The sequence below is a fragment of the Mus caroli genome, unplaced genomic scaffold (assembly GCF_978045245.1).
Source record: "Mus caroli unplaced genomic scaffold, Mus_caroli_1 scaffold_8, whole genome shotgun sequence".
Taxonomy (NCBI): Eukaryota; Metazoa; Chordata; class Mammalia; order Rodentia; family Muridae; genus Mus; species Mus caroli.
The window spans coordinates 87,532,206-87,555,693 of NW_028227263.1; the positions used below are offsets into that span (position 1 = coordinate 87,532,206).

The following is a 23,488-nucleotide window of genomic DNA, read 5'->3' on the forward strand; positions in this document are numbered from 1 at the left end:
GTGGCATGCTCACTTTGCTGTTGAGGAGATGCTTGGCAGATACTCAGTAGGGAGTCGTGCTAGGTCCAAGGATAGGGCCCAAGCCATTGTGGAAAGTAGACTGTGAGGCAAAAGTAGCAGTGGCAGTGGCACCAAAGTTTGGTTCTTCACATGGTAATATCTGGCAGTGGATTCAGGCTTCTCAGAAGCCCTGATATGAATTTTAACCCTGTTGCATTGCTTTAGAGAGTCAATAGATTTCAGGCTGCAGGTAGATTGTAGCTTGACCCAGTAGCAGGTAACTGAGACAATGTGACTGTGGTCTGTTCAGGTGGTGAACAGAAGCCTCTGTGTCCCTGGTGGCTTGTAAGATTCTCAGGCAATTGCCTTGGAAATAGAGAAGGAGCTAAGCAATGGAGGTGGTGACAGGCACCTCACTGGTCAGATTGCACCACATTTAAACACTTACCTGTGTACCAGGACTGATAGCACTTTGATGGACTCGGTGGAAGCATGAGACTTACAGACCTGTGTCTCAATAGGTTTTTTGAAAGAACATTTGTAGGAATCTCCTCTTGGGTAGGTTCTGTTTCTTTGGAAGTTGTTGAAGGGATATCCTTGGAATGTTTGGACTTTCTTGGCAGCCTCCTTGGCAAGGTCAAAGGGAAAGTCTAGGAACAGTTCTTGCATCCACAGCCTTAGGAGAAACATCTTGGTGAGAGACCCTCTAAATTAGAGACCAAGGTGTCATGGGACCTTTCTTTTCGACTTTTGGGCATGATCTTCTGGAAAGACAAGTTGCTAATGTGCATAGGAAGGAGGTTGCAATGGGGCACATGTTGTTTTGCAAATCCACCCTAGACCCATGCTCACGGGAAATGTCAAGGAGAAAATGAGTTCTTGGATGCAGAGTGAATTTGATACACTAAGATGATTCCATTCACGTGGTATCCTGGCCTGGGATAGTTCAGCACAATGGGATTTTTGAGCTTCAGTGTGGGAAGCTGTACAGGATGGTGTGAGAAGTTTTCCCAGGAAGAGATCAATGCAGGGTGGATGGCCAAAAGCAATCTCTTGAGATAGGAGGAAGTCTTCACAACAGACTAAATGAGCACTGGACAGGTGGACAGAAATAGGTACTAGCTTCCATGGGCAAGGAAAAGTCAAGGGGTAAAAGACTGAGAGAGGGGGAGAGAGAGAGAGAGAAAGAGAGAGAGAGAGAGAGAGAGAGAGAGAGAGAGAGAGAGAGAGAGAGAGAGAGAGAGAGAGAGAGAGAATTGTGTTCTTCTGGGCCCAATTAAGCTTGCTACCCAGGAGCTGGAATTTTGAAGCCTCAGAGGAGTTTGACTTTGCCTCATGCAAAGACCCAGATGTATTGATCAGAGAAGGACTGGAGCCATGATGGAAGGATCAAAATTAGTTGGCTTAGATATCCAATGAGGCCCAATTTTGCCTGAGAACTTATTCAGAGCTGCATCCTCATTGTTCCTCAGCATAGCCAAGTGGACCAGTGATTGGCCTTGTTATTAGCTGTTTCGGACTGGTTGCTTGGAGAGATGCTCTCATTCCCTTGAGAACATAATCAGGACACTGGTGGAGGTAGTTGATGGCCTGGACTTTAGGGAAAGTGTTGAGTAGCTGTGTTTCAGCTCACATATCATCCTTAAGTCCTTAGAGTGAGCTGAGGACCCAGCAAGCACTGAGAGCCAAGGGCATGGCATGTTCACATCCAAGGCCTGAGAGTAAAAGCAAGGGAGATCTGGAAGGGCAGTGTGAAGAGGTTGGTAAGAGCAGGAGTGTTGAGGGTGCCTGTGAGCTATGACAAGCCCATAGTACATGGTAAGCCCATAATCCATCTGGTTTTGCATGGGTCCCACTGTAATGGTAGCATGTTCTCTGTGCTGTCTTCACAGGGTTGCATTCCCTTTCCAGCATGGTCCATGGGCAACATACAGAGGAAATGGCCCCACAACTTTGGCTGAGTGTTGATGTCTTCCAACTGAGTCTCCAGCGAACTGTTGTGGTGTGGCTGACTTGCCCTAGGTCACCTGAGTTAAAAGGTAAGGAACATGGGAATTGCTGCATGTTTTCTAGGTGTCCTGGTCTTGGAGGAGCAGGGAACTGCTGCCATCTGTACGTCCAGTCCCTTCGGGATATGGAGCATGCTTAGGGCCTCTGGTTTCTGCCAGGTTTGGAGCTTCGGCCCATTGTCCCCTGGCAGTGTATGGGCAATGTCTTGCAGTCCCTTGCTCTCCCCAAAGCCAGAGCATTCCAGAGTACCGGAACCACTTTGTGCAATGCACTCCAATGTGCTTGGATCTATGATGATTCCCAGTCAAACATTCCTTGGAAAAGCTGAACAAAATGAGTGAAAATTCTGTACCGCCACTCTCATCGGGACTGAGGTCCAGCATCTTGGGTCTCCCAGGTGCTATGGGCGTCAGGCACAGGCTGCCCATCCACTCCATTGTTCTTGACTTCTTCGGGATCTAGCCAGAGTCTGCAGAGACGGGTGTGTGCTTGCCCTACTCTGCCAAAAAGCATGGCGTAGGACACAGCAGCTCCTAAAGCTCAGGTGGCATGCTCACTTTGCTGTTGAGGAGATGCTTGGCAGATACTCAGTAGGGAGTCGTGCTAGGTCCAAGGATAGGGCCCAAGCCATTGTGGAAAGTAGACTGTGAGGCAAAAGTAGCAGTGGCAGTGGCACCTAGTTTGGTTCTTCACATGGTAATATCTGGCAGTGGATTCAGGCTTCTCAGAAGCCCTGATATGAATTTTAACCCTGTTGCATTGCTTTAGAGAGTCAATAGATTTCAGGCTGCAGGTAGATTGTAGCTTGACCCAGTAGCAGGTAACTGAGACAATGTGACTGTGGTCTGTTCAGGTGGTGAACAGAAGCCTCTGTGTCCCTGGTGGCTTGTAAGATTCTCGGGCAATTGCCTTGGAAATAGAGAAGGAGCTAAGCAATGGAGGTGGTGACAGGCACCTCACTGGTCAGATTGCACCACATTTAAACACTTACCTGTGTACCAGGACTGATAGCACTTTGATGGACTCAGTGGAAGCATGAGACTTACAGACCTGTGTCTCAATAGGTTTTTTGAAAGAACATTTGTAGGAATCTCCTCTTGGGTCTGTTCTGTTGCTTTGGAAGTTGTTGAAGGGATATCCTTGGAATGTTTGGACTTTCTTGGCAGCCTCCTTGGCAAGGTCAAAGGGAAAGTCTAGGAACAGTTGTTGCATCCACAGCCTTAGAAGAAACATCTTGGTGAGAGACCCTCTAAATTAGAGACCAAGGTGTCATGGGACCTTTCTTTTCGACTTTTGGGCATGATCTTCTGGAAAGACAAGTTGCTAATGTGCATAGGAATGAGGTTGCAATGGGGCACATGGTGTTTTGCAAATCCACCCTAGACCCATGCTCACAGGAAATGTCAAGGAGAAAATGAGTTCTTGGATGCAGAGTGAATTTGATACACTAAGATGATTCCATTCACGTGGTATCCTGGCCTGGGATAGTTCAGCACAATGGGATTTTTGACCTTCAGTGTGGGAAGCTGTACAGGATGGTGTGAGAAGTTTTCCCAGGAAGAGATCAATGCAGGGTGGATGGCCAAAAGCAATCTCTTGAGATAGGAGGAAGTCTTCACAACAGACTAAATGAGCACTGGACAGGTGGACAGAAATAGGTACTAGCTTCCATGGGCAAGGAAAAGTCAAGGGGTAAAAGACTGAGAGAGGGGGAGAGAGAGAGAGAGAGAAAGAGAGAGAGAGAGAGAGAGAGAGAGAGAGAGACAGAGAGAGAGAGACAGAGAGAGACAGAGAGAGAGAGAGAGAAGTGTTATCTTCTGGGCCCAATTAAGCTTGCTACCCAGGAGCTGGAATTTTGAAGCCTCAGAGGAGTTTGACTTTGCCTCATGCAAAGACCCAGATGTATTGATCAGAGAAGGACTGGAGCCATGATGGAAGGATCAAAATTAGTTGGCTTAGATATCCAATGAGGCCCAATTTTGCTGGAGAACTTATTCAGAGCTGCATCCTCATTGTTTCTCAGCATAGCCAAGTGGACCAGTGATGGGCCTTGCTATTAGCTGTTTCAGACTGGATGCTTTGAGAGATGCTCTCATTTCCTTGAGAACATAATCAGGACACTGGTGGAGGTAGTTGATGGCCTGGACATTAGGGAAAGTGTTGAGTAGCTGTATTTCAGCTCACATTTCAACCTTAAGTCCTTAGAGTGAGCTGAGGACCCAGCAAGCACTGAGAGCCAAGGGCATGGCATGTTCACATCCAAGGCCTGAGAGTAAAAGCAAGGGAGATCTGGAAGGGCAGTGTGAAGAGGTTGGTAAGAGCAGGAGTGTTGAGGGTGCCTGTGAGCTATGACAAGCCCATAGTACATGGTAAGCCCATAATCCATCTGGTTTTGCATGGGTCAAACTGTAATGGTAGCATGTTCTCTGTGCTGTCTTCACAGGGTTGCATTCCCTTTCCAGCGTGGACCATGGGCAACATACAGAGAAAATGGCCCCACAAATTTGGCTGAGTGTTGATGTCTTCCAACTGAGTCTCCAGCGAACTGTTGTGGTGTGGCTGACTTGCCCTAGGTCACCTGAGTTAAAAGGTAAGGAACATGGGAATTGCTGCATGTATTCTAGGTGTCCTGGTATTGGAGGAGCAGGGAACTGCTGCCATCTGTACGTCCAGTCCCTTCGGGATATGGAGCATGCTTAGGGCCTCTGGTTTCTCCCATTTGGAGCTTCAGCCCATTGTCCCCTGCCAGTGTATGTGCAATGTCTTGCAGTCCCTTGCTCTCCCCAAAGCCAGAGCATTCCAGAGTACCAGAACCACTTTGTGCAATGCACTCCAATGTGCTTGGATCTATGATGATTCCCAGTCAAACATTCCTTGGAAAGCTGAACAAAATGAGTGAAAATTCTGTACCGCCACTCTCATCGGGACTGAGGTCCAGCATCTTGGGTCTCCCAGAAGCTATGGGCATCAGGCACAGGCTGCCCATTCACTCCATTGTTCTTGAATTCTTCGGGCTCTAGCCAGAGTCTGCAGAGACAGGTGTGTGCTTGCCCTACTCTGCCAAAAAGCATGGCGAAGGACACAGCAGCACCTAAAGCGCAGGTGGCATGCTCACTTAGCTGTTGAGGAGATGCTTGGCAGATACTCAGTAGGGAGTCATGCTAGGTCCAAGGATAGGGCCCAAGCCTTTGTCGAAAATAGACTGTGAGGCAAAAGTAGCAGTGGCAGTTGCACCAAAGTTTGGTTCTTCACATTTTAATATCTGGCAGTGGATTCAGGCTTCTCAGAAGCCCTGATATGAATTTTAACCCTGTTGCATTGCTTTAGAGAGTCAATAGATTTCAGGCTGCAGGTAGATTGTAGCTTGACCCAGTAGCAGGTAACTGAGACAATGTGACTGTGGTCTGTTCAGGTGGTGAACAGAAGCCTCTGTGTCCCTGGTGGCTTGTAAGATTCTCGGGCAATTGCCTTGGAAATAGAGAAGGAGCTAAGCAATGGAAGTGGTGACAGGCACCTCACTGGTCAGATTGCACCACATTTAAACACTTACCTGTGTACCAGGACTGATAGCACTTTGATGGACACGGTGGAAGCATGAGACTTACAGACCTGTGTCTCAATAGGTTTTTTGAAAGAACATTTGTAGGAATCTCCTCTTGGGTAGGTTCTGTTTCTTTGGAAGTTGTTGAAGGGATATCCTTGGAATGTTTGGACTTTCTTGGCAGCCTCCTTGGCAAGGTCAAAGGGAAAGTCTAGGAAGAGTTCTTGCATCCACAGCCTTAGGAGAAACATCTTGGTGAGAGACCCTCTAAATTAGAGACCAAGGTGTCATGGGACCTTTCTTTTCGACTTTTGGGCATGATCTTCTGGAAAGACAAGTTGCTAATGTGCATAGGAAGGAGGTTGCAATGGGGCACATGGTGTTTTGCAAATCCACCCTAGACCCATGCTCACGGGAAATGTCAAGGAGAAAATGAGTTCTTGGATGCAGAGTGAATTTGATACACTAAGATGATACCATTCACGTGGTATCCTGGCCTGGGATAGTTCAGCACAATGGGATTTTTGAGCTTCAGTGTGGGAAGCTGTACAGGATGGTGTGAGAAGTTTACCCAGGAAGAGATCAATGCAGGGTGGATGGCCAAAAGCAATCACTTGAGATAGGAGGAAGTCTTCACAACAGACTAAATGAGCACTGGACAGGTGGACAGAAATAGGTACTAGCTTCCATGGGCAAGGAAAAGTCCAGGGGTAAAAGACTGAGAGACGGGGGGAGAGAGAGAGAGAGAGAAAGAGAGAGAGAGAGAGAGAGAGAGAGAGAGAGAGAGAGAGAGAGAGAGAGAGAGAGAGAGAGAGAGAGAGAAAGAGAAGTGTTATCTTCTTGGCCCAATTAAGCTTGCTACCCAGGAGCTGGAATTTTGAAGCCTCAGAGGAGTTTGACTTGGCCTCATGCAAAGACCCAGATGTATTGATCAGAGAAGGACTGGAGCCATGATGGAAGGATCAAAATTAGTTGGCTTAGATATCCAATGAGGCCCAATTTTGCTGGAGAACTTATTCAGAGCTGCATCCTCATTGTTCCTCAGCATAGCCAAGTGGACCAGTGATTGGCCTTGTTATTAGCTGTTTCAGACTGGATGCTTGGAGAGATGCTCTCATTCCCTTGAAAACATTCTCAGGACACTGGTGGAGGTAGTTGATGGCCTGGACTTTAGGGAAAGTGTTGAGAAGCTGTATTTCAGCTCACATATCATCATTAAGTCCTTAGAGTGGGCTGAGGACCCAGCAAGCACTGAGAGCCAAGGGCATGGCATGTTCACATCCAAGGCCTGAGAGTAAAAGCAAGGGAGATCTGGAAGGGCAGTGTGAAGAGGTTGGTAAGAGCAGGAGTGTTGAGGGTGCCTGTGAGCTATGAAAAGCCCATAGTACATGGTAAGCCCATAATCCATCTGGTTTTGCATGGGTCCCACTGTAATGGTAGCATGTTCTCTGTGCTGTCTTCACAGGGTTGCATTCTCTTTCCAGCATGGTCCATGGGCAACATACAGAGGAAATGGCCCCACAACTTTGGCTGAGTGTTGATGTCTTCCAACTGAGTCTCCAGTGAACAGTTGTGGTGTGGCTGACTTGCCCTAGGTCACCTGAGTTAAAAGGTAAGGATCATGGGAATTGCTGCATGTATTCTAGGTGTCCTGGTCTTGGAGGAGCAGGGAACTGCTGCCATCTGTACGTCCAGTCCCTTCGGGATATGGAGCATGCTTAGGGCCTCTGGTTTCTCCCAGGTTTGGAGCTTCGGCCCATTGTCCCCTGGCAGTGTATGGGCAATGTCTTGCAGTCCCTTGCTCTCCCCAAAGCCAGAGCATTCTAGAGTACCGGAACCACTTTGTGCAATGCACTCCAATGTGCTTGGATCTATGATGATTCCCAGTCAAACATTCCTTGGAAAGCTGAACAAAATGAGTGAAAATTCTGTACCGCCACTCTCATCGGAACTGAGGTCCAGCATCTTGGGTCTCCCAGGTGCTATGCGTGTCAGGCACAGGCTGCCCATCCACTCCATTGATCTTGACTTCTTCGGGCTCTAGCCGGAGTCTGCAGAGACAGGTGTGTGCTTGCCCTACTCTGCCAAAAAGCAAGGCGTAGGACACAGCAGCTCCTAAAGCTCAGGTGGCATGCTCACTTTGCTGTTGAGGAGATGCTTGGCAGATACTCAGTAGGGAGTCGTGCTAGGTCCAAGGATAGGGCCCAAGCCTTTGTGGAAAGTAGACTGTGAGGCAAAAGTAGCAGTGACAGTGGCATCAAAGTTTGGTTCTTCACATGGTAATATCTGGCAGTGGATTCAGGCTTCTCAGAAGCCCTGATATGAACTTTAACCCTGTTGTATTGCTTTAGAGTGTCAATAGATTTCAGGCTGCAGGTAGATTGTAGCTTGACCCAGTAGAAAGTAACTGAGACAATGTGACTGTGGTCTGTTCAGGTGGTGAACAGAAGCCTCTGTGTCCCTGGTGGCTTATAAGATTCTCAGGCAATTGCCTTGTAAATAGAGAAGAAGCTAAGCTATGGAGGTGGTGACAGGCACCTCACTGGTCAGATTGCACCACATTTAAACACTTACCTGTGTACCAGGACTGATAGCACTTTGATGGACTCGGTGGAAGCATGAGACTTACAGACCTGTGTCTCAATAGGTTTTTTGAAAGAACATTTGTAGGAATCTCCTCTTGGGTCTGTTCTGTTGCTTTGGAAGTTGTTGAAGGGATATCCTTGGAATGTTTGGACTTTCTTGGCAGCCTCCATGGCAAGGTCAAAGGGAAAGTCTAGGAACAGTTCTTGCATCCACAGCCTTAGGAGAAACATCTTGGTGAGAGACCCTCTAAATTAGAGACCAAGGTGTCATGGGACCTTTCTTTTCGACTTTTGGGCATGATCTTCTGGAAAGACAAGTTGCTAATGTGCATAGGAAGGAGGTTGCAATGGGGCACATGTTGTTTTGCAAATCCTCCCTAGACCCATGCTCACGGGAAATGTCAAGGAGAAAATGAGTTCTTGGATGCAGACTGAATTTGATACACTAAGATGATTCCATTCACCTGGTATCCTGGCCTGGGATAGTTCAGCACAATGGGATTTTTGAGCTTAAGTGTGGGAAGCTGTACAGGATGGTGGGAGAAGTTTTCCCAGGAAGAGATCAATGCAGGGTGGATGGCCAAAAGCAATGTCTTGAGATAGGAGGAAGTCTTCACAACAGACTAAATGAGCACTGGACAGGTGGACAGAAATAGGTACTAGCTTCCATGGGCAAGGAAAAGTCAAGGGGTAAAAGACTGAGAGAGGGGGAGAGAGAGAGAGAGAGAGATAAAGAGAGAGAAAGAGAGAGAGAGAGAGAGAGAGAGAGAGAGAGAGAGAGAGAGAGAGAGAGAGAGAGAGAGAGAGAGAGAGAGAGAAGTGTTATCTTCTGGGTCCAATTAATCTTTCTACCCAGGAGCTGGAATTTTGAAGCCTCAGAGGAGTTTGTCTTTGCCTCATGCAAAGACCCAGATGTATTGATCAGAGAAGGACTGGAGCCATGATGGAAGGATCAAAATTAGTTGGCTTAGATATCCAATGAGGCCCAACTTTGCTGGAGAACTTATTCAGAGCTGCATCCTCATTGTTCCTCAGCATAGCCAAGTGGACCAGTGATTGGCCTTGTTATTAGCTGTTTCGGACTGGATGCTTGGAGAGATGCTCTCATTCCCTTGGGAACATAATCAGGACACTGGTGGAGGTAGTTGATGGCCTGGACTTTAGGAAAAGTGTTGAGTAGCTGTATTTCAGCTCACATATCATCCTTAAGTCCTTAGAGTGAGCTGAGGACCCAGCAAGCACTGAGAGCCAAGGGCATGGCATGTTCACATCCAAGGCCTGAGAGTAAAAGCAAGGGAGATCTGGAAGGGCAGTGTGAAGAGGTTGTTAAGAGCAGGAGTGTTGAGGGTGCCTGTGAGCTATGACAAGCCCATATTACATGGTAAGCCCATAATCCATCTGGTTTTGCATGGGTCCCACTGTAATGGTAGCATGTTCTCTGTGCTGTCTTCACAGGGTTGCATTCCCTTTCCAGCATGGTCCATGGGCAACATACAGAGGAAATGGCCCCACAACTTTGGCTGAGTGTTGATGTCTTCCAACTGAGTCTCCAGCGAACTGTTGTGGTGTGGCTGACTTGCCCTAGGTCACCTGAGTTAAAAGGTAAGGAACATGGGAATTGCTGCATGTTTTCTAGGTGTCCTGGTCTTGGAGGAGCAGGGAACTGCTGCCATCTGTATGTCCAGTCCCTTCGGGATATGGACCATGCTTAGGGCCTCTGGTTTCTCCCAGGTTTAGAACTTCGGCCCATTGTCCCCTGGCAGTGTATGGGCAATGTCTTGCAGTCCCTTGCTCTCACCAAAGCCAGAGCATTCCAGAGTACCGGAACCACTTTGTGCAATGCACTCCAATGTGCTTGGATCTATGATGATTCCCAGTCAAACATTCCTTGGAAAAGCTGAACAAAATGAGTGAAAATTCTGTACCGCCACTCTCATCGGGACTGAGGTCCAGCATCTTGGGTCTCCCAGGTGCTATGGGCGTCAGGCACAGGCTGCCCATCCACTCCATTGTTCTTGACTTCTTCGGGCTCTAGCCAGAGTCTGCAGAGACAGGTGTGTGCTTGCCCTACTCTGCCAAAAAGCATGGCGAAGGACACAGCAGCTCCTAAAGCTCAGGTGGCATGCTCACTTTGCTGTTGAGGAGATGCTTGGCAGATACTCAGTAGGGAGTCGTGCTAGGTCGAAGGATAGGGCCCAAGCCATTGTGGAAAGTAGACTGTGAGGCAAAAGTAGCAGTGGCAGTGGCACCAAAGTTTGGTTCTTCACATGGTAATATCTGGCAGTGGATTCAGGCTTCTCAGAAGCCCTGATATGAATTTTAACCCTGTTGCATTGCTTTAGAGAGTCAATAGATTTCAGGCTGCAGGTAGATTGTAGCTTGACCCAGTAGCAGGTAACTGAGACAATGTGAATATGGTCTGTTCAGGTGGTGAACAGAAGCCTCTGTTTACCTGGAGGCTTGTAAGCTTCACAGGCAATTGCCTTGGAAATAAAGAAGGAGCTAAGCAATGGAGGTGGTGACAGGCACCTCACTGGTCAGATTGCACCACATTTAAACACTTACCCGTGTACCAGGACTGATAGCACTTTGATGGACTCGGTGGAAGCACGAGACTTGCAGACCTGTGTCTCAATAGGTTTTTTGAAAGAACATTTGTAGGAATCTCCTCTTGGGTAGGTGCTGTTGCTTTGGAAGTTGTTGAAGGGATATCCTTGGAATGTTTGGACATTCTTGGCAGCCTCCTTGGCAAGGTCAAAGGGAAAGTCTAGGAACAGTTCTTGCATCCACAGCCTTAGGAGAAACATCTTGATGAGAGACCCTCTAAATTAGAGACCAAGGTGTCATGGGACCTTTCTTTTCTACTTTTGGGCATGACCTTCTGGAAAGACAAGTTGCTAATGTGCATAGGAAGGTGGATGCAATGGGGCACATGGTGTTTTGCAAATCCACCCTAGACCCATGCTCACGGGAAATGTCAAGGAGAAAATGAGTTCTTGGATGCAGAGTGAATTTGATACACTAAGATGATTCCATTCTCGTGGTATCCTGGCCTGGGATAGTTCAGCACAATGGGATTTTTGAGCTTCAGTGTGGGAAGCTGTGCAGGATGGTGTGAGAAGTTTTCCCAGGAAGAGATCAATGCAGGGTGGATGGCCAAAAGCAATCTCTTGAGATAGGAGGAACTCTTCACAAAGACAAAGTGAGCACTTGACAGGTGGACAGAAATAGGTACTAGCTTCCATGTGCAAGGAAAAGTCTACGGGTAAAAGACTGAGAGATGGAGAGAGAGAGAGAGAGAGAGAGAGAGAGAGAGAGAGAGAGAGAGAGAGAGAGAGAGAGAGAGAGAGAGAGAGAGAGAGAGAAGTGTTATTCTGCTGGGCCCAAATAAGCTTGCAACACAGGAGCTGGAATTGTGAAGCCTCAGAAGAGTTTGTCTATGCCTCATGCAAAGACCCAGATGTATTGATCAGAGAAGGACTGGAGCTATGATGGAAGGATCAAAATTAGTGGGTTAGATATACATTGAGGCCCAATTTTGCTGGAGAACTTATTCAGAGCTGCATACTCATTGTTCCTCAGCACAGCCAAGTGGACAAATGATTGGCCTTGTTATTAGCTCTTTCGGACTGGATGCTTGAAGAGATGATCTCATTCCCTTGAGAATATTCTCAGGAAACTGGTGGAGGTAGTTGATGGTCTGGACTTAAGGGAAAGTGTTGAGCAGATGTATTTCAGCTCACATATCATCCTTAAGTCCTTAGAGTGAGCTGAGGACCCAGCAAGCACTGAGAGCCAAGGGCATGGCATGTTCACATCCAAGGCCTGAGAGTAAAAGCAAGGGAGATCTGAAAGGGCAGTGTGAAGAGATTGGTAAGAGCAGGAGTGTTGAGGGTGCCTGTGAGCTATGACAAGCCCATAGTACATGGTAAGCCCATAATCCATCTGGTTTTGCATGGGTCCCACTGTAATGGTAGCATGTTCTCTGTGCTGTCTTCACAGGGTTGCATTCCCTTTCTAGCATGGTCCATGGGCAACATACAGAGGAAATGGCCCCACAACTTTGGCTGAGTGTTGATGTCTTCCAACTGAGTCTCCAGCAAAGAGTTGTGGTGTGGCTGACTTGCCCTAGTTCACCTGAGTTAAAAGGTAAGGAACATGGGAATTGCTGCATGTATTCAAGGTGTCCTGGTCTTGGAGGAGCAGGGAACTGCTGCCATCTGTACGTCCAGTCCCTTCGGGATATGGAGCATGCTTAGGGCCTCTGGTTTCTCCCAGGTTTGGAGCTTCGGCCCATTGTCCCCTGGCAGTGTATGGGCAATGTCTTGCAGTCCCTTGCTCTCACCAAAGCCAGAGCATTCCAGAGTACCAGAACCACTTTGTGCAATGCACTCCAATGTGCTTGGATCTATGATGATTCCCAGTCAAACATTCCTTGGAAAAGCTGAACAAAATGAGTGAAAATTCTGTACCGCCTCTCTCATCGGGACTGAGGTCCAGCATCTTGGGTCTCCCAGGTGCTATGGGCGTCAGGCACCGGCTGCCCATACTCTCCATTGTTCTTGACTTCTTTGGCCTCTAGCCAGAGTCTGCAGAGACAGGTGTGTGCTTGCCCTACTCTGCCAAAAAGCATGGCGTAGGACACAGCAGCTCCTAAGGCTCAGGTGGCATGCTCACTTTGCTGTTGAGGAGATGCATGGCAGATTCTCAGTAGGGAGTCGTGCTAGGTCCAAGGATAGGGCCCAAGCCATTGTGGAAAGTAGACTGTGAGGCAAAAGTAGCAGTGGCAGTGGCACCAAAGGTTGGCTCTTCACATGGTAATATCTGGCAGTGGATTCAGCCTGCTCAGAAGCACTGATATGAATTTTAACCCTGTTGCATTGCTTTAGAGAATCAATAGAATGCAGGCTGCAGGTAGATTTTTGCTTGACCCAGTAGTTTGTAACTGAGAAAATGTGACTGTCATCTGTTCAGGTAGTGAACAGAAGCCTCTGTGTCTCTGGTGGCTTGTAAGTTTCTCAGGCAATTGCCTTGGAAGTAGAGAAGGAGCTAAGCATTAGAAGTGATGACAGGCACCTCAAAAGTTAGACTACACCACATTTACACACTGACCTGTGTAAAAGGATTGATAGCACTTTGATGGACCAGTGGAAGCATGAGACTTGCAGATCTGTGTCTCAATAGGTTTTTTGAAAGAACATATGTAGGAATCTCCTCTTGGGTAGGTCTGTTGCTTCGGAAGATGTTGAAGGGATATCCTTGGAATGTTTGGACATTCTTGGCAGCTTCCTTGGTAAGATCAAAGGGAAAGTCTAAGAACAGTTCTTGCATCCACAGCCTTAGGAGAAACATCTTGGTGAGAGACCCTCTAAATTAGAGACCAAGGTGTCATTGGACCTTTCCTTTTGAATTTTGGGCATGACCTTCTGGAAAGGCAAGTTGCTAATGTGCATAAGAAGGAGGTTTCAATGGGGCACATGGTATTTTGCAATTCCACCCTAGACCGATGCTCATGGGAAATGTCAAGGAGAAAATGAGTTCTTGGATGCAGAGTGAATTTGATACACTAAGATGACTTCATTCTCGTGGTATCCTGGACTGGGATAGTTCAGCACAATGGGATTTTTGAGCTTCAGTGTGGGAAGCTGTACAGGATGGTGTGAAAAGTTTTCCCAGGAAGAGATCAATGCAGGGTGGATGGCCAAAAGCAATCTCTTGAGATAGGAGGAAGTCTTCACAAAAGAAAAAATGAGCACTGGACAGGTGGACAGAAATAGGTACTACCTTCCATGGGCAAGGAAAAGTCTCGGGGTAAAAGACTGAGAGAAGGGAGCGAGAGAGAGAGAGAGAGAGAGAGAGAGAGAGAGAGAGAGAGAGAGAGAGAGAGAGAGAGAGAGAGAGAGAGAGAGAGAGAGAGAAGTGTTTTTCTGCTGGGCCCAATTAAGCTTGCTACACATGAGCTGGAATTTTGAAGGCTCAGAGGAGTTTGACTTTGCCTCATGCAAAGACCCAGGTGTATTGATCAGAGAAGGATGGAGCCATAATGGAAGGATCAAAAGTAGTTAGCTTAGATATCCATTGAGGCCCATTTTTTCTGGAGAACTTATTCAGAGCTGCCTCCTCATTGTGCCTCAGCATAGCAAAGTGTACCAGTGATTGGCTTTCCTATTGGCTCTTGAGGAATTGATGCTTGTAGAGGTGCTCTCATTCCCTTGAAAACATTCTCAGGACACTGGAGGAGGTAGTTGATGGCCTGGACTTAAGGGAAAGTGTTGAGCAGATGTATTTCAGCTCACATATCATCCTTAAGTCCTTAGAGTGAGCTGAGGACCCAGCAAGCACTGAGAGCCAAGGGCATGGCATGTTCACATCCAAGGCCTGAGAGTAAAAGCAAGGGAGATCTGGAAGGGCAGTGTGAAGAGGTTGGTAAGAGCAGGAGTGTTGAGGGTGCCTGTGAGCTATGACAAGCCCATAGTACATGGTAAGCCCATAATCCATCTGGTTTTGCATGGGTCCCACTGTAATGGTAGCATGTTCTCTGTGCTGTCTTCACAGGGTTGCATTCCCTTTCCATCATGGTCCATTGGCAACATACAGAGGAAATGGCCCCACAACTTTGGCTGAGTGTTGATGTCTTCCAACTGAGTCTCCAGCGAAGAGTTGTGGTTTGGCTGACTTGCCCTAGGTCACCTGAGTTAAAAGGTAAGGAACATGGGAATTGCTGCATGTATTCTAGGTGTCCTGGTCTTGGAGGAGCAGGGAACTGCTGCCATCTGTACATCCAGTCCCTTCGGGATATGGACCATGCTTAGGGCCTCTGGTTTCTCCCAGGTTTGGAGCTTCGGCCCATTGTCCCCTGGCAGTGTATGGGCAATGTCTTGCAGTCCCTTGCTCTCCCCAAAGCCAGAGCATTCCAGAGTACGGGAACCACTTTGTGCAATGTACTCCAATGTGCTTGGATCTATGATGATTCCCAGTCAAACATTCCTTGGAAAAGCTGAACAAAATGAGTGAAAATTCTGTACTGCCACTCTCATCGGGACTGAGGTCCAGCATCTTGGGTCTCCCAGGTGCTATGGGCGTCAGGCACAGGCTGCCCATCCACTCCATTGTTCTTGACTTCTTCGGGCTCTAGCCAGAGTCTGCAGAGACAGGTGTGTGCTTGCCCCACTCTCCGAAAAAGCATGGCGTAGGACACAGCAGCTCCTAAAGCTCAGGTGGCATGCTCACTTTGCTGTTGAGGAGATGCTTGGCAGATTCTCAGTAGAGAGTCGTGCTAGGTCCAAGGATAGGGCCCAAGCCATTGTGGAAAGTTGACTGTGAGGCAAAATTAGCAGTGGCAGTGGCACCAAAGTTTGACTCTTCACATGGTAATATCTGGCAGTGGATTCAGCCTTCTCAGAAGCACTGATATGAATTTTAACCCTGTTGCATTGCTTTAGAGAGTCAATAGATTTCAGGCTGCAGGTAGATTGTAGCTTGACCCAGTAGCAGGTAACTGAGACAATGTGACTGTGGTCTGTTCAGGTGGTGAACAGAAGCCTCTGTGTCCCTGGCAGCTTGTAAGATTCTCGGGCAATTGCCTTGGAAATAGAGAAGGAGCTAAGCAATGGAGGTGGTGACAGGCAACTCACTGGTCAAATTGCACCACATTTAAACACTTACCTGTGTACCAGGACTGATAGCACTTTGATGGACTCGGTGGAAGCACGAGACTTGCAGACCTGTGTCTCAATAGGTTTTTTTAAAGAACATTTGTAGGAATCTCCTCTTGGGTAGGTGCTGTTGCTTTGGAAGTTGTTGAAGGGATATCCTTGGAATGTTTGGACATACTTGGCAGCCTCCTTGGCAAGGTCAAAGGGAAAGTCTAGGAACAGTTCTTGCATCCATAGCCTTAGGAGAAACGTCTTGATGAGAGACCCTCTAAATTAGAGACCAAGGTGTCATGGGACCTTTCTTTTCGACTTTTGGGCATGACCTTCTGGAAAGACAAGTTGCTAATGTGCATAGGAAGGAGGTTTCAATGGGGCACATGGTGTTTTGCAAATCCACCCTAGACCCATGCTCACGGGAAATGTCAAGGAGAAAATGAGTTCTTGGATGCAGAGTGAATTTGATACACTAAGATGATTCCATTCACGTGGTATCCTGGCCTGGGATAGTTCAGCACAATGGGATTTTTGAGCTTCAGTGTGGGAAGCTGTACAGGATGGTGTGAGAAGTTTTCCCAGGAAGAGATCAATGCAGGGTGGATGGCCAAAAGCAATCTCTTGAGATAGGAGGAAGTCTTCACAAAAGAAAAAATGAGCACTGGACAGGTGGACAGAAATAGGTACTACCTTCCATGGGCAAGGAAAAGTCAAGGGGTAAAAGACTGAGAGAAGGGAGAGAGAGAGAGAGAGAGAGAAAGAGAAAGAGAGAGAGAGAGAGAGAGAGAGAGAGAGAGAGAGAGAGAGAGAGCGAGAGAGCGAGATAGAGAGAGAGAGAGAGAGAGAGAGAGAGAGAGAGAGAGAGAGAGAGAGAGAGAGAGAGAGAGAGAGAGAGAGGAAGAGAGAAGTGTTTTTCTGCTGGGCCCAATTAAGCTTGCTACCCATGAGCTGGAATTTTGAAGCCTCAGAGGAGTTTGACTTTGCCTCATGCAAAGACCCAGATGTATTGATCAGAGAAGGACTGGAGCCATAATGGAAGGATCAAAAGAAGTTAGCTTAGATATCCATTGAGGCCCATTTTTTCTGGAGAACTTATTCAGAGCTGCCTCCTCATTGTGCCTCAGCATAGCCAAGTGGACCAGTGATTAGCTTTCCTATTGGCTCTTGAGGACTTGATGCTTGTAGAGGTGCTCTCATTCCCTTGAAAACATTCTCAGGACACTGGTGGAGATAGTTGATGGCCTGGACTTAAGGGAAAGTGTTGAGTAGCTGTATTGCAGCTCACATATCATCCTTAAGTTCTTAGAGTGAGCTGAGGACCCAACAAGCACTGAGAGCAAAGGGCATGGCATGTTCACATCCAAGGCCTGAGAGTAAAAGCAAGGGAGATCTGGAAGGGCAGTGTGAAGAGGTTGGAAAGAGCAGGAGTGTTGAGGGTGCCTATGAGGTATGACAAGCCCATAGTACATGGTAAACCCATAATCCATCTGGTTTTGCATGGGTCCCACTGTAATGGTGGTGTGTTCTCTGTGCTGTCTTCTCAGGGTTGCATTCCCTTTATCATGGTCCATGGGTTACATGCAGAGGAAATGGCTCCACAACTTTGGCTGAGTATTGATGTCTTCCAACTGAGTCTCCAGCAAACTGTTGTGGTGTTACTGACTTGTGCTAGGTCACCTGATTTAAAAGGTAAGGAACATGGGAATTGCTTATTGAATTCAGGTGCCCTGGTCTTGTAGGAGCAGGGAACTGCTGCCATTTGTATATCTAGTCCCTTCGGGATATGGAGCATTCTTAGGGCCTTTGATTTCTCCAAGGTTTGGAGCTTCGGCCAATTGTCCCCTGGCATTAAATCGCAATGTCTTCAGTCCCTTGCTCTTCCCAAAGCCAGAGAACTCCAGAGTACAGGAACCACTTTGTGCAATGCACTCCAATGTGCTTCGATCTATGATGATTCCCAGTCAAACATTCCTTGGAAAAGCTGAACAAAATGAGTGAAAATTCTGTACCACCACTCTCATCGGGACTGAGGTCCAGCATCTTGGGTCCAGCATCTTGGGTCTCCCAGGTGCTATGGGCGTCAGGCACAAGCTGCCCATCCACTCCATTGTTCTTGACATCTTCGGGCTCTAGCCAGAGTCTGCAGAGACAGGTGTGCTTGCCCTACTCTGCCAAAAAGCATGGCGTAGGACACAGCAGCTCCTAAAGCTCAGGTGGCATGCTCACTTTGCTGTTGAGGAGATGCTTGGCAGATACTCAGTAGGGAGTCGTTCTAGGTCCAAGGATAGGGCCCAAGCCATTGTGGAAAGTAGACTGTGAGGCAAAAGTAGCAGTGGCAGTGGCACCAAAGCTAGGATCTTCACATGGTAATATCTGGCAATGGATTCAGCCTTCTCAGAAGCACTGATATGAATTTTAACCCTGTTGCATTGCTTTAGAGAGTCAATAGAATGCAGTCTGCAGGTAGAGTGTAGCTTGACACAGTAGCATGTAATGGAACCTGTGTGACATTGGTCTGTTCAGGTGGTAAACAGAGGTCTCTGTGTCCCTGGCAGCTTGTAAATTCCTGGGCAATTGGCTTGGAAATAGATAAGGTACTAAGCACTGGGGTTGATGACTTGCACCTCACTGGTCAGTTTGCACCACATTTAAACACTTACTTGTGTACCAGGACTGATATCACTTTGATGGACTCAGTGGATCATGAGACTTGCAGACCTGTGTCTCAATAGGTTTTTTGAAAGAACATTTGTAGGAATCTCCTCTTGTGTAGGTGCTGTTGCTTTGGAAGTTGTTGAAGGGATATCCTTGGAATGTTTGGACTTTCTTGTCAGCCTCCTTGGCAAGGTCAAAGGGAAAGTCTAGGAACAGTTTTTGCATCCACAGCAGGACGAGAAACATCTTTGTGAGAGACCCTCTAAATTAGAGACCAAGTTGTCATGGGACCTTTTTTTTTTTTTTTATTGACGTTTGGGCGTGACTTTTCAGGAAAGACAAGTTTCTAATGTGCATAGGAAGGAGGTTTAATAGGACACATTGTGTTTTGCAAATCCACCCTAGACACATGCTCATTGGAAATATCAAGGAGAAAATGAGTCTTGGATGCAGAGTGAATTTGATACACTAAGATGACATGAGTCACGTGGTGTCCTTGCCTGGGATAGTTCAGCACAATGGGATTTTTGAGCTTTAGTGTGGGAAGCTGTACAGTATGATCTGAGAAGTTTTCACAGGAAGATATCAACAGAGGATGGATTGCCAAAAAAGCAGTTTCTTGAGATAGGAGGAAGTCTTCATAACAGCCAAACTTCAGAGGAATTTATTGTGCGTCATGTTAAGATCCGGGACTATTGATCAGAGTGAGATTGGTGTCATGATGGAAGGCTCAAAAGTAGTTGGCTTCGATATTCATGGAGGCCCATTTTTGTTTGTTAACTTATCCAGAATTGCCTCATCATTTTTCCTCAGCATAGCTGAGGAGACCAGTGATTGCTCTTGTTATTGTTTTTGGTATTTTTTTTGGGTGGGGTCGAGTCTTTGAGAATTGCCATCAATCCATTGAGAATTTTTCCAGTATTTTTGTAGAAGAAGATGATGGCCTGTGCCTCCTAGAAAGTGTTCTTTACGGGTAGATCTGCTCACATATCATCCCCAAGGCCTTAGAGGGATGTGAGGACCCAGCAAGCACTTGATGCCCAAGGGCCTAGATTGTTCACTGCTATGGCCTGAGATTAAAAGCAAGTGAGATCTGGAAAGGCAGTGTGAAGTGATTGGCAAGGGCAGGAACCATTTTTGAGGGAGCCTGTGAAATCTGACAAGCCCATAGTACACTGCAAGCCTGTCATCCATCCAGTTTTCCATGTGTCCCACTGTAATGGTGGCTTGTACTCTATGCTGTCTTCACAGGGTCGCAATCCCTTTCCAGCTTGGGCCATACTCAACATGCAGAGAAAAGGACTCCACAACTTTGGCTGAGTGTTTAAGTTTTCCAACTGAGCCTCCAGCTAAAGTGATGTGGTGTTGCCGCTTTGCCAGCAGTCACCTTAGGTAAAATGTAAGGAACGTGGTAATTGCTACATGAATTCAAGGTGCCTAGGTCTTGGTGGATCAGGAAATAAATGACATCTGTGTGTCCATACCCTTCGGCACTTCTAGCAGGCTTAGTGACTCTGGGTGCTCTCATATTTGTAACTTTTGCCCAATTTTTCTTCTTAATGGATGGGTAATTTCTTGCAGTTCCTTGCTTTCCCCAGAATTCAAGCACTCCAGATTACCCTACTTTACTTTGTGCATTGCATTCCAGTGTCCTTGCATGTATGATGATTCCCTGTCAAACATTCCTTTAAAAAGATGAACATAATCAGTGAAAACTCAGTACCACCACTCATTGGGACTGAGGTCAAGCTCCTTGGGTCTCCCAGGTCCTATATGCATCAGAACCAGGCTGTCCATCCTCTCCATTGTCCATGCCTTTCTCGGCCTATAGACAGAATCTTTAGATACTAGTCTGTGCTTGGCCTCCTCTGCCTGAAACCTTGGCATAGGGTACAGTAGCCACTTAGGCTCTGTTTTTTTGCTCCTTTTTTGTCGTGTAGATGCTTCACAGATACTCTGTATATAGTTGTGCTCGGTCCAAGGAGAGGCACCCAGCCATAATGCAGATTAGAATGTGATGCAGAAGTAGGAGTGGCATGGCCCCAATGCTTGGCTTTGCACTAGGAATGCTTTCCAGTGGATTCAGGTTTCTCAGAAGCACTGCCTTCAGTGGTAACCCTGTTGTGTTCTTCTACTGAGATACAGTGGGGCAAAGGCTGTACGTGGAATGTAGCCTGACGTAGTATCATGTAACTGGGATTGTGTGACTGTGGTCTGTTCAGGTGGTAAACAGAAAGCCTTTTTGTCCCTGGAATCCTGAAAGATTGACAGGCAAGTGGTTTGGAAATAAAGCAGGAACTTCACATTGGAGGTCATGGCAGTCACCTCTCAGGTCAGTTTCCCCCACATTTATATACTTTTCTGTGTCCCCAAACTCATGGCACTTTGGTGGAGTCAGAGGAATCATGAGATTTCCAGACCTGTGTCTGAGATAGATGTGTAGATGGAACTTTTGTAGGAATTTCCCTTTGGGTAGATGTCGTTGCTTTGGATGTTGTTGTTAGGATATCCCTTGATATGTTTGGACATTCTTGGAAGCCTCCTAGACAAGTTCAAAGTACATGTCCTGGAGCTTTTCTTATATCCACAGCCTTAGCATAACTATCTGGCTGAGAGTCTCTCAAAATTTCAGACTAATTTGTCATGGGACTCTTTTTCTTTGATTTCTGAGATTTTGATGTGACTCTTCTAGGAAGACTATTTGCTAAATGTGCATTAGAAGGAGTCTTCAATGGGTCACATGATGTTTTGCAAATCCAGCTTGAGACTCATGCTTATTAGCATTTTTAACAGAAACTGAGTCCTTGGATGTAGGCTGAATTTGATGCACTAAGATGCCTTGAGTCTTGTTGGATCATGACTTGTAATATTTTAGCACAATGGGATTTGCCTTTGTGTGTGCATCTGATGGGTATGGCCTGAGAAGTCTTTTTTGCAAGAAAATATCAATGCAGGGTGAATGACCAATGGCATTCTCATGAGAGGATGTGTTCACAACTGACAAAAAGAGCACTGGAACGATGGACAGAAGTAGGGACAAGATGCTACAGTCAAGGAGGTGACTCAGAGCAAGAGAGAGAAAGAGAGAGAGAGAGAGAGAGAGAGAGAGAGACAGAGACAGAGACAGAGACAGAGACAGAGACAGAGACAGAGACAGAGACAGACAGAGACAGACAGAGACAGACAGAGACAGACAGAGACAGAGACAGACAGAGACAGACAGGGACAGACAGGGACAGACAGAGAGCACACTAAGCACATTGTTCATCTCTGTTTGATAGGGTCGCAGCTAAATGGCTGAATGTGCTCTTTGTTGTCTTTACAGAGACACATTCCTTGTCCTACATGGGCCGTGAGTGACATCCAGATAAAGTGTGCCCACATCATTGGAGGAAGTTTGATGACATCTTTTTTTTTTTTTTTTTTTTTTTTTTTTTTTTTTTTTTGCCTCTCTTTCCACTGATGGCTGACTAGGCCATCTTCTAATTCATATGCAGCTAGAGACATGAGCTCTGGGGCAGGGGGCAGGTACTGGTTAGTTCATATTGTTGTTCCACCTATAGTATTGCAGATCTCTTTAGCTCCTTGGGTACTTTATCTAGCTCCTCCATTGGGGGCCCTGTGATCCATCCAATAGCTGACTGTGAGCATCCACTTCTATGTTTGCTAGTCCCTGGCAAAGTCGCACAAGAGACAGCTCTATCTCGGTCCTTTCAGCAAAATCTTGCTAGTGTATGCAATGGTGTCAGCATTTGGAAGCTGATTATGGGATGGATCCACGGATATGGCAGTCTCTAGATGGTCCATCCTTTCGTCACATCTCCAAACTTTGTCTCTGTAACTACTTCCATGGGTGTATTGTTCCCAATTCTAGGACAGGGCAAAGTATCCACACTTTGGTCTTCATTCTTCTTGAGTTGCATGTGTTTTGCAAGTTGTATCTTATATCTTGGGTATTCTAAATTTCTGGGCTAATATCCACTTATCAGTGAGTACACATTGTGTGAGTTCCTTTGTGATTGTGTTACCTCACTCAGGATGATGCCCTCCAGGTCCATCCATTTGCCTAGGAATTTTATAAATTCATTCTTTTTAATAGCTGAGTAGTACTCCATTGTGTAAATGTACCACATTTTCTGTATCCATTCCTCTGTTGAGGGGCATCATCTTAATGAGCCACCAGTGACCACTTTTGTTGTTGCTGCCTTGCCTGGGGAAAAGTGAGTTAAAAGTAAGAAATATATGAAATTCCCCAAGAATTTATAGTGCACATGGCATTATGGATCAGTGAGAATCTGCTGTCCTTCACACATAACACTTTTGGACCTGTAGCAGGCTTAGTGCCTCTAGTTTCTCCTCTGACTAGTGCTTATTCTCTTTATTCTCTGGTAATGATGGGGAATATCTTGCATTTCCCTGTTCTTACCAAACTTGAGCACTCTTGAATATCCTAATCCTCTATGTACAAGGCACTCCTTTGTGATAGATTGATGATGATTCGCAAACAAACAATCCTTGGAAAGCTGAACAAAATGAGGGACTACTCAGTACTGCCACAGTTATCGTGACTGAGGTCCAGCACCAAATATCACCCTTGTACTGTGGTCATCAGACACAGGCTGGACCAATACTCCATTACCCTTGATTTCCTTGAGATGTAGATAGAATCCATGATGAAGGGCCTATAATTTGTCTACTTTGCCAGTATCAATGGCCATGGTCTTGGGAGTCCCTTTAGGTCTATTGACAGCCTCCCTATATTTTTGAGAAAATATTTGGCAAAGTCTGGGTAGGAAATCTCCTAGGGGCCAGGAGTGTAGCCTCATCCAACTAAACTGTGTTGTAGAGTGGGAAGAGCAGTGGCACACAATCTTGTCTCTGCAGTGTGGAATGTCAAGAAGCAAGTTTAGGAAACTTACCTTCTGTCTTAATATGAACTTCAACTGTGTTTTGTTACTCACAGAGACAATGAAGTGCAGGCAGCATGGTGAATGGGGCCTAATGTAGTAGTATGATACAGCAACTTTGTGACTGTTGTCAGCTCCTGT

At 46.6% G+C, this 23,488-nt stretch overlaps 2 protein-coding genes and 9 non-coding genes across 14 annotated transcripts in view; all 11 read left to right on the forward strand.

Annotated features, from left to right (window-relative positions):
• Positions 1 to 1,910: 1,910 nt before the first annotated feature.
• LOC147003136 (uncharacterized) lies at positions 1,911 to 7,156 on the forward strand. The gene is made up of 3 exons (XM_085840899.1): positions 1,911 to 2,039; positions 4,454 to 4,600; positions 7,017 to 7,156. The coding sequence occupies exons 1-3, from the start codon at positions 1,913 to 1,915 to the stop codon at positions 7,115 to 7,117; spliced, it is 375 nt and encodes a 124-aa protein (XP_085697025.1). The 5' UTR covers positions 1,911 to 1,912; the 3' UTR covers positions 7,118 to 7,156.
• Positions 2,295 to 2,388, forward strand: LOC147003137 (small nucleolar RNA SNORD116). The gene has a single exon (XR_015048306.1). It is a non-coding gene; the product is annotated as a small nucleolar RNA SNORD116 (small nucleolar RNA).
• Positions 4,854 to 4,946, forward strand: LOC147003138 (small nucleolar RNA SNORD116). Its single transcript, XR_015048198.1, has one exon. It is a non-coding gene; the product is annotated as a small nucleolar RNA SNORD116 (small nucleolar RNA).
• A 262-nt stretch (positions 7,157 to 7,418) lies between the features above and the next one.
• On the forward strand, positions 7,419 to 7,511 carry LOC147003139 (small nucleolar RNA SNORD116). The gene has a single exon (XR_015048197.1). It is a non-coding gene; the product is annotated as a small nucleolar RNA SNORD116 (small nucleolar RNA).
• Positions 7,512 to 9,993: 2,482 nt separating this feature from the next.
• LOC147003140 (small nucleolar RNA SNORD116) lies at positions 9,994 to 10,087 on the forward strand. Its single transcript, XR_015048307.1, has one exon. It is a non-coding gene; the product is annotated as a small nucleolar RNA SNORD116 (small nucleolar RNA).
• Positions 10,088 to 12,540: 2,453 nt separating this feature from the next.
• Positions 12,541 to 12,634, forward strand: LOC147003141 (small nucleolar RNA SNORD116). Its single transcript, XR_015048310.1, has one exon. It is a non-coding gene; the product is annotated as a small nucleolar RNA SNORD116 (small nucleolar RNA).
• Positions 12,635 to 14,690: 2,056 nt separating this feature from the next.
• The window catches only part of LOC110299478 (uncharacterized), a 78,358-nt gene continuing 69,560 nt past the window's right edge, over positions 14,691 to 23,488 (forward strand). For 2 of the 4 annotated variants that reach the window (XR_015047939.1, XR_015047938.1), the window contains exons 1-2: positions 14,691 to 14,838; positions 17,330 to 17,474. The gene's annotated coding sequence lies outside the window, so the exon portion shown is untranslated. Of the gene's footprint in view, positions 14,839 to 17,329; positions 17,475 to 19,691; positions 19,840 to 23,488 lie in introns of all 4 variants that reach the window. The other 2 variants (XR_015047940.1, XR_015047941.1) reach the window with 2 other exon arrangements.
• On the forward strand, positions 15,094 to 15,187 carry LOC147003142 (small nucleolar RNA SNORD116). The gene has a single exon (XR_015048332.1). It is a non-coding gene; the product is annotated as a small nucleolar RNA SNORD116 (small nucleolar RNA).
• On the forward strand, positions 17,727 to 17,820 carry LOC115031604 (small nucleolar RNA SNORD116). The gene has a single exon (XR_003837279.1). It is a non-coding gene; the product is annotated as a small nucleolar RNA SNORD116 (small nucleolar RNA).
• On the forward strand, positions 20,096 to 20,186 carry LOC115031607 (small nucleolar RNA SNORD116). Its single transcript, XR_003837282.1, has one exon. It is a non-coding gene; the product is annotated as a small nucleolar RNA SNORD116 (small nucleolar RNA).
• LOC115031605 (small nucleolar RNA SNORD116) lies at positions 22,925 to 23,017 on the forward strand. The gene has a single exon (XR_003837280.1). It is a non-coding gene; the product is annotated as a small nucleolar RNA SNORD116 (small nucleolar RNA).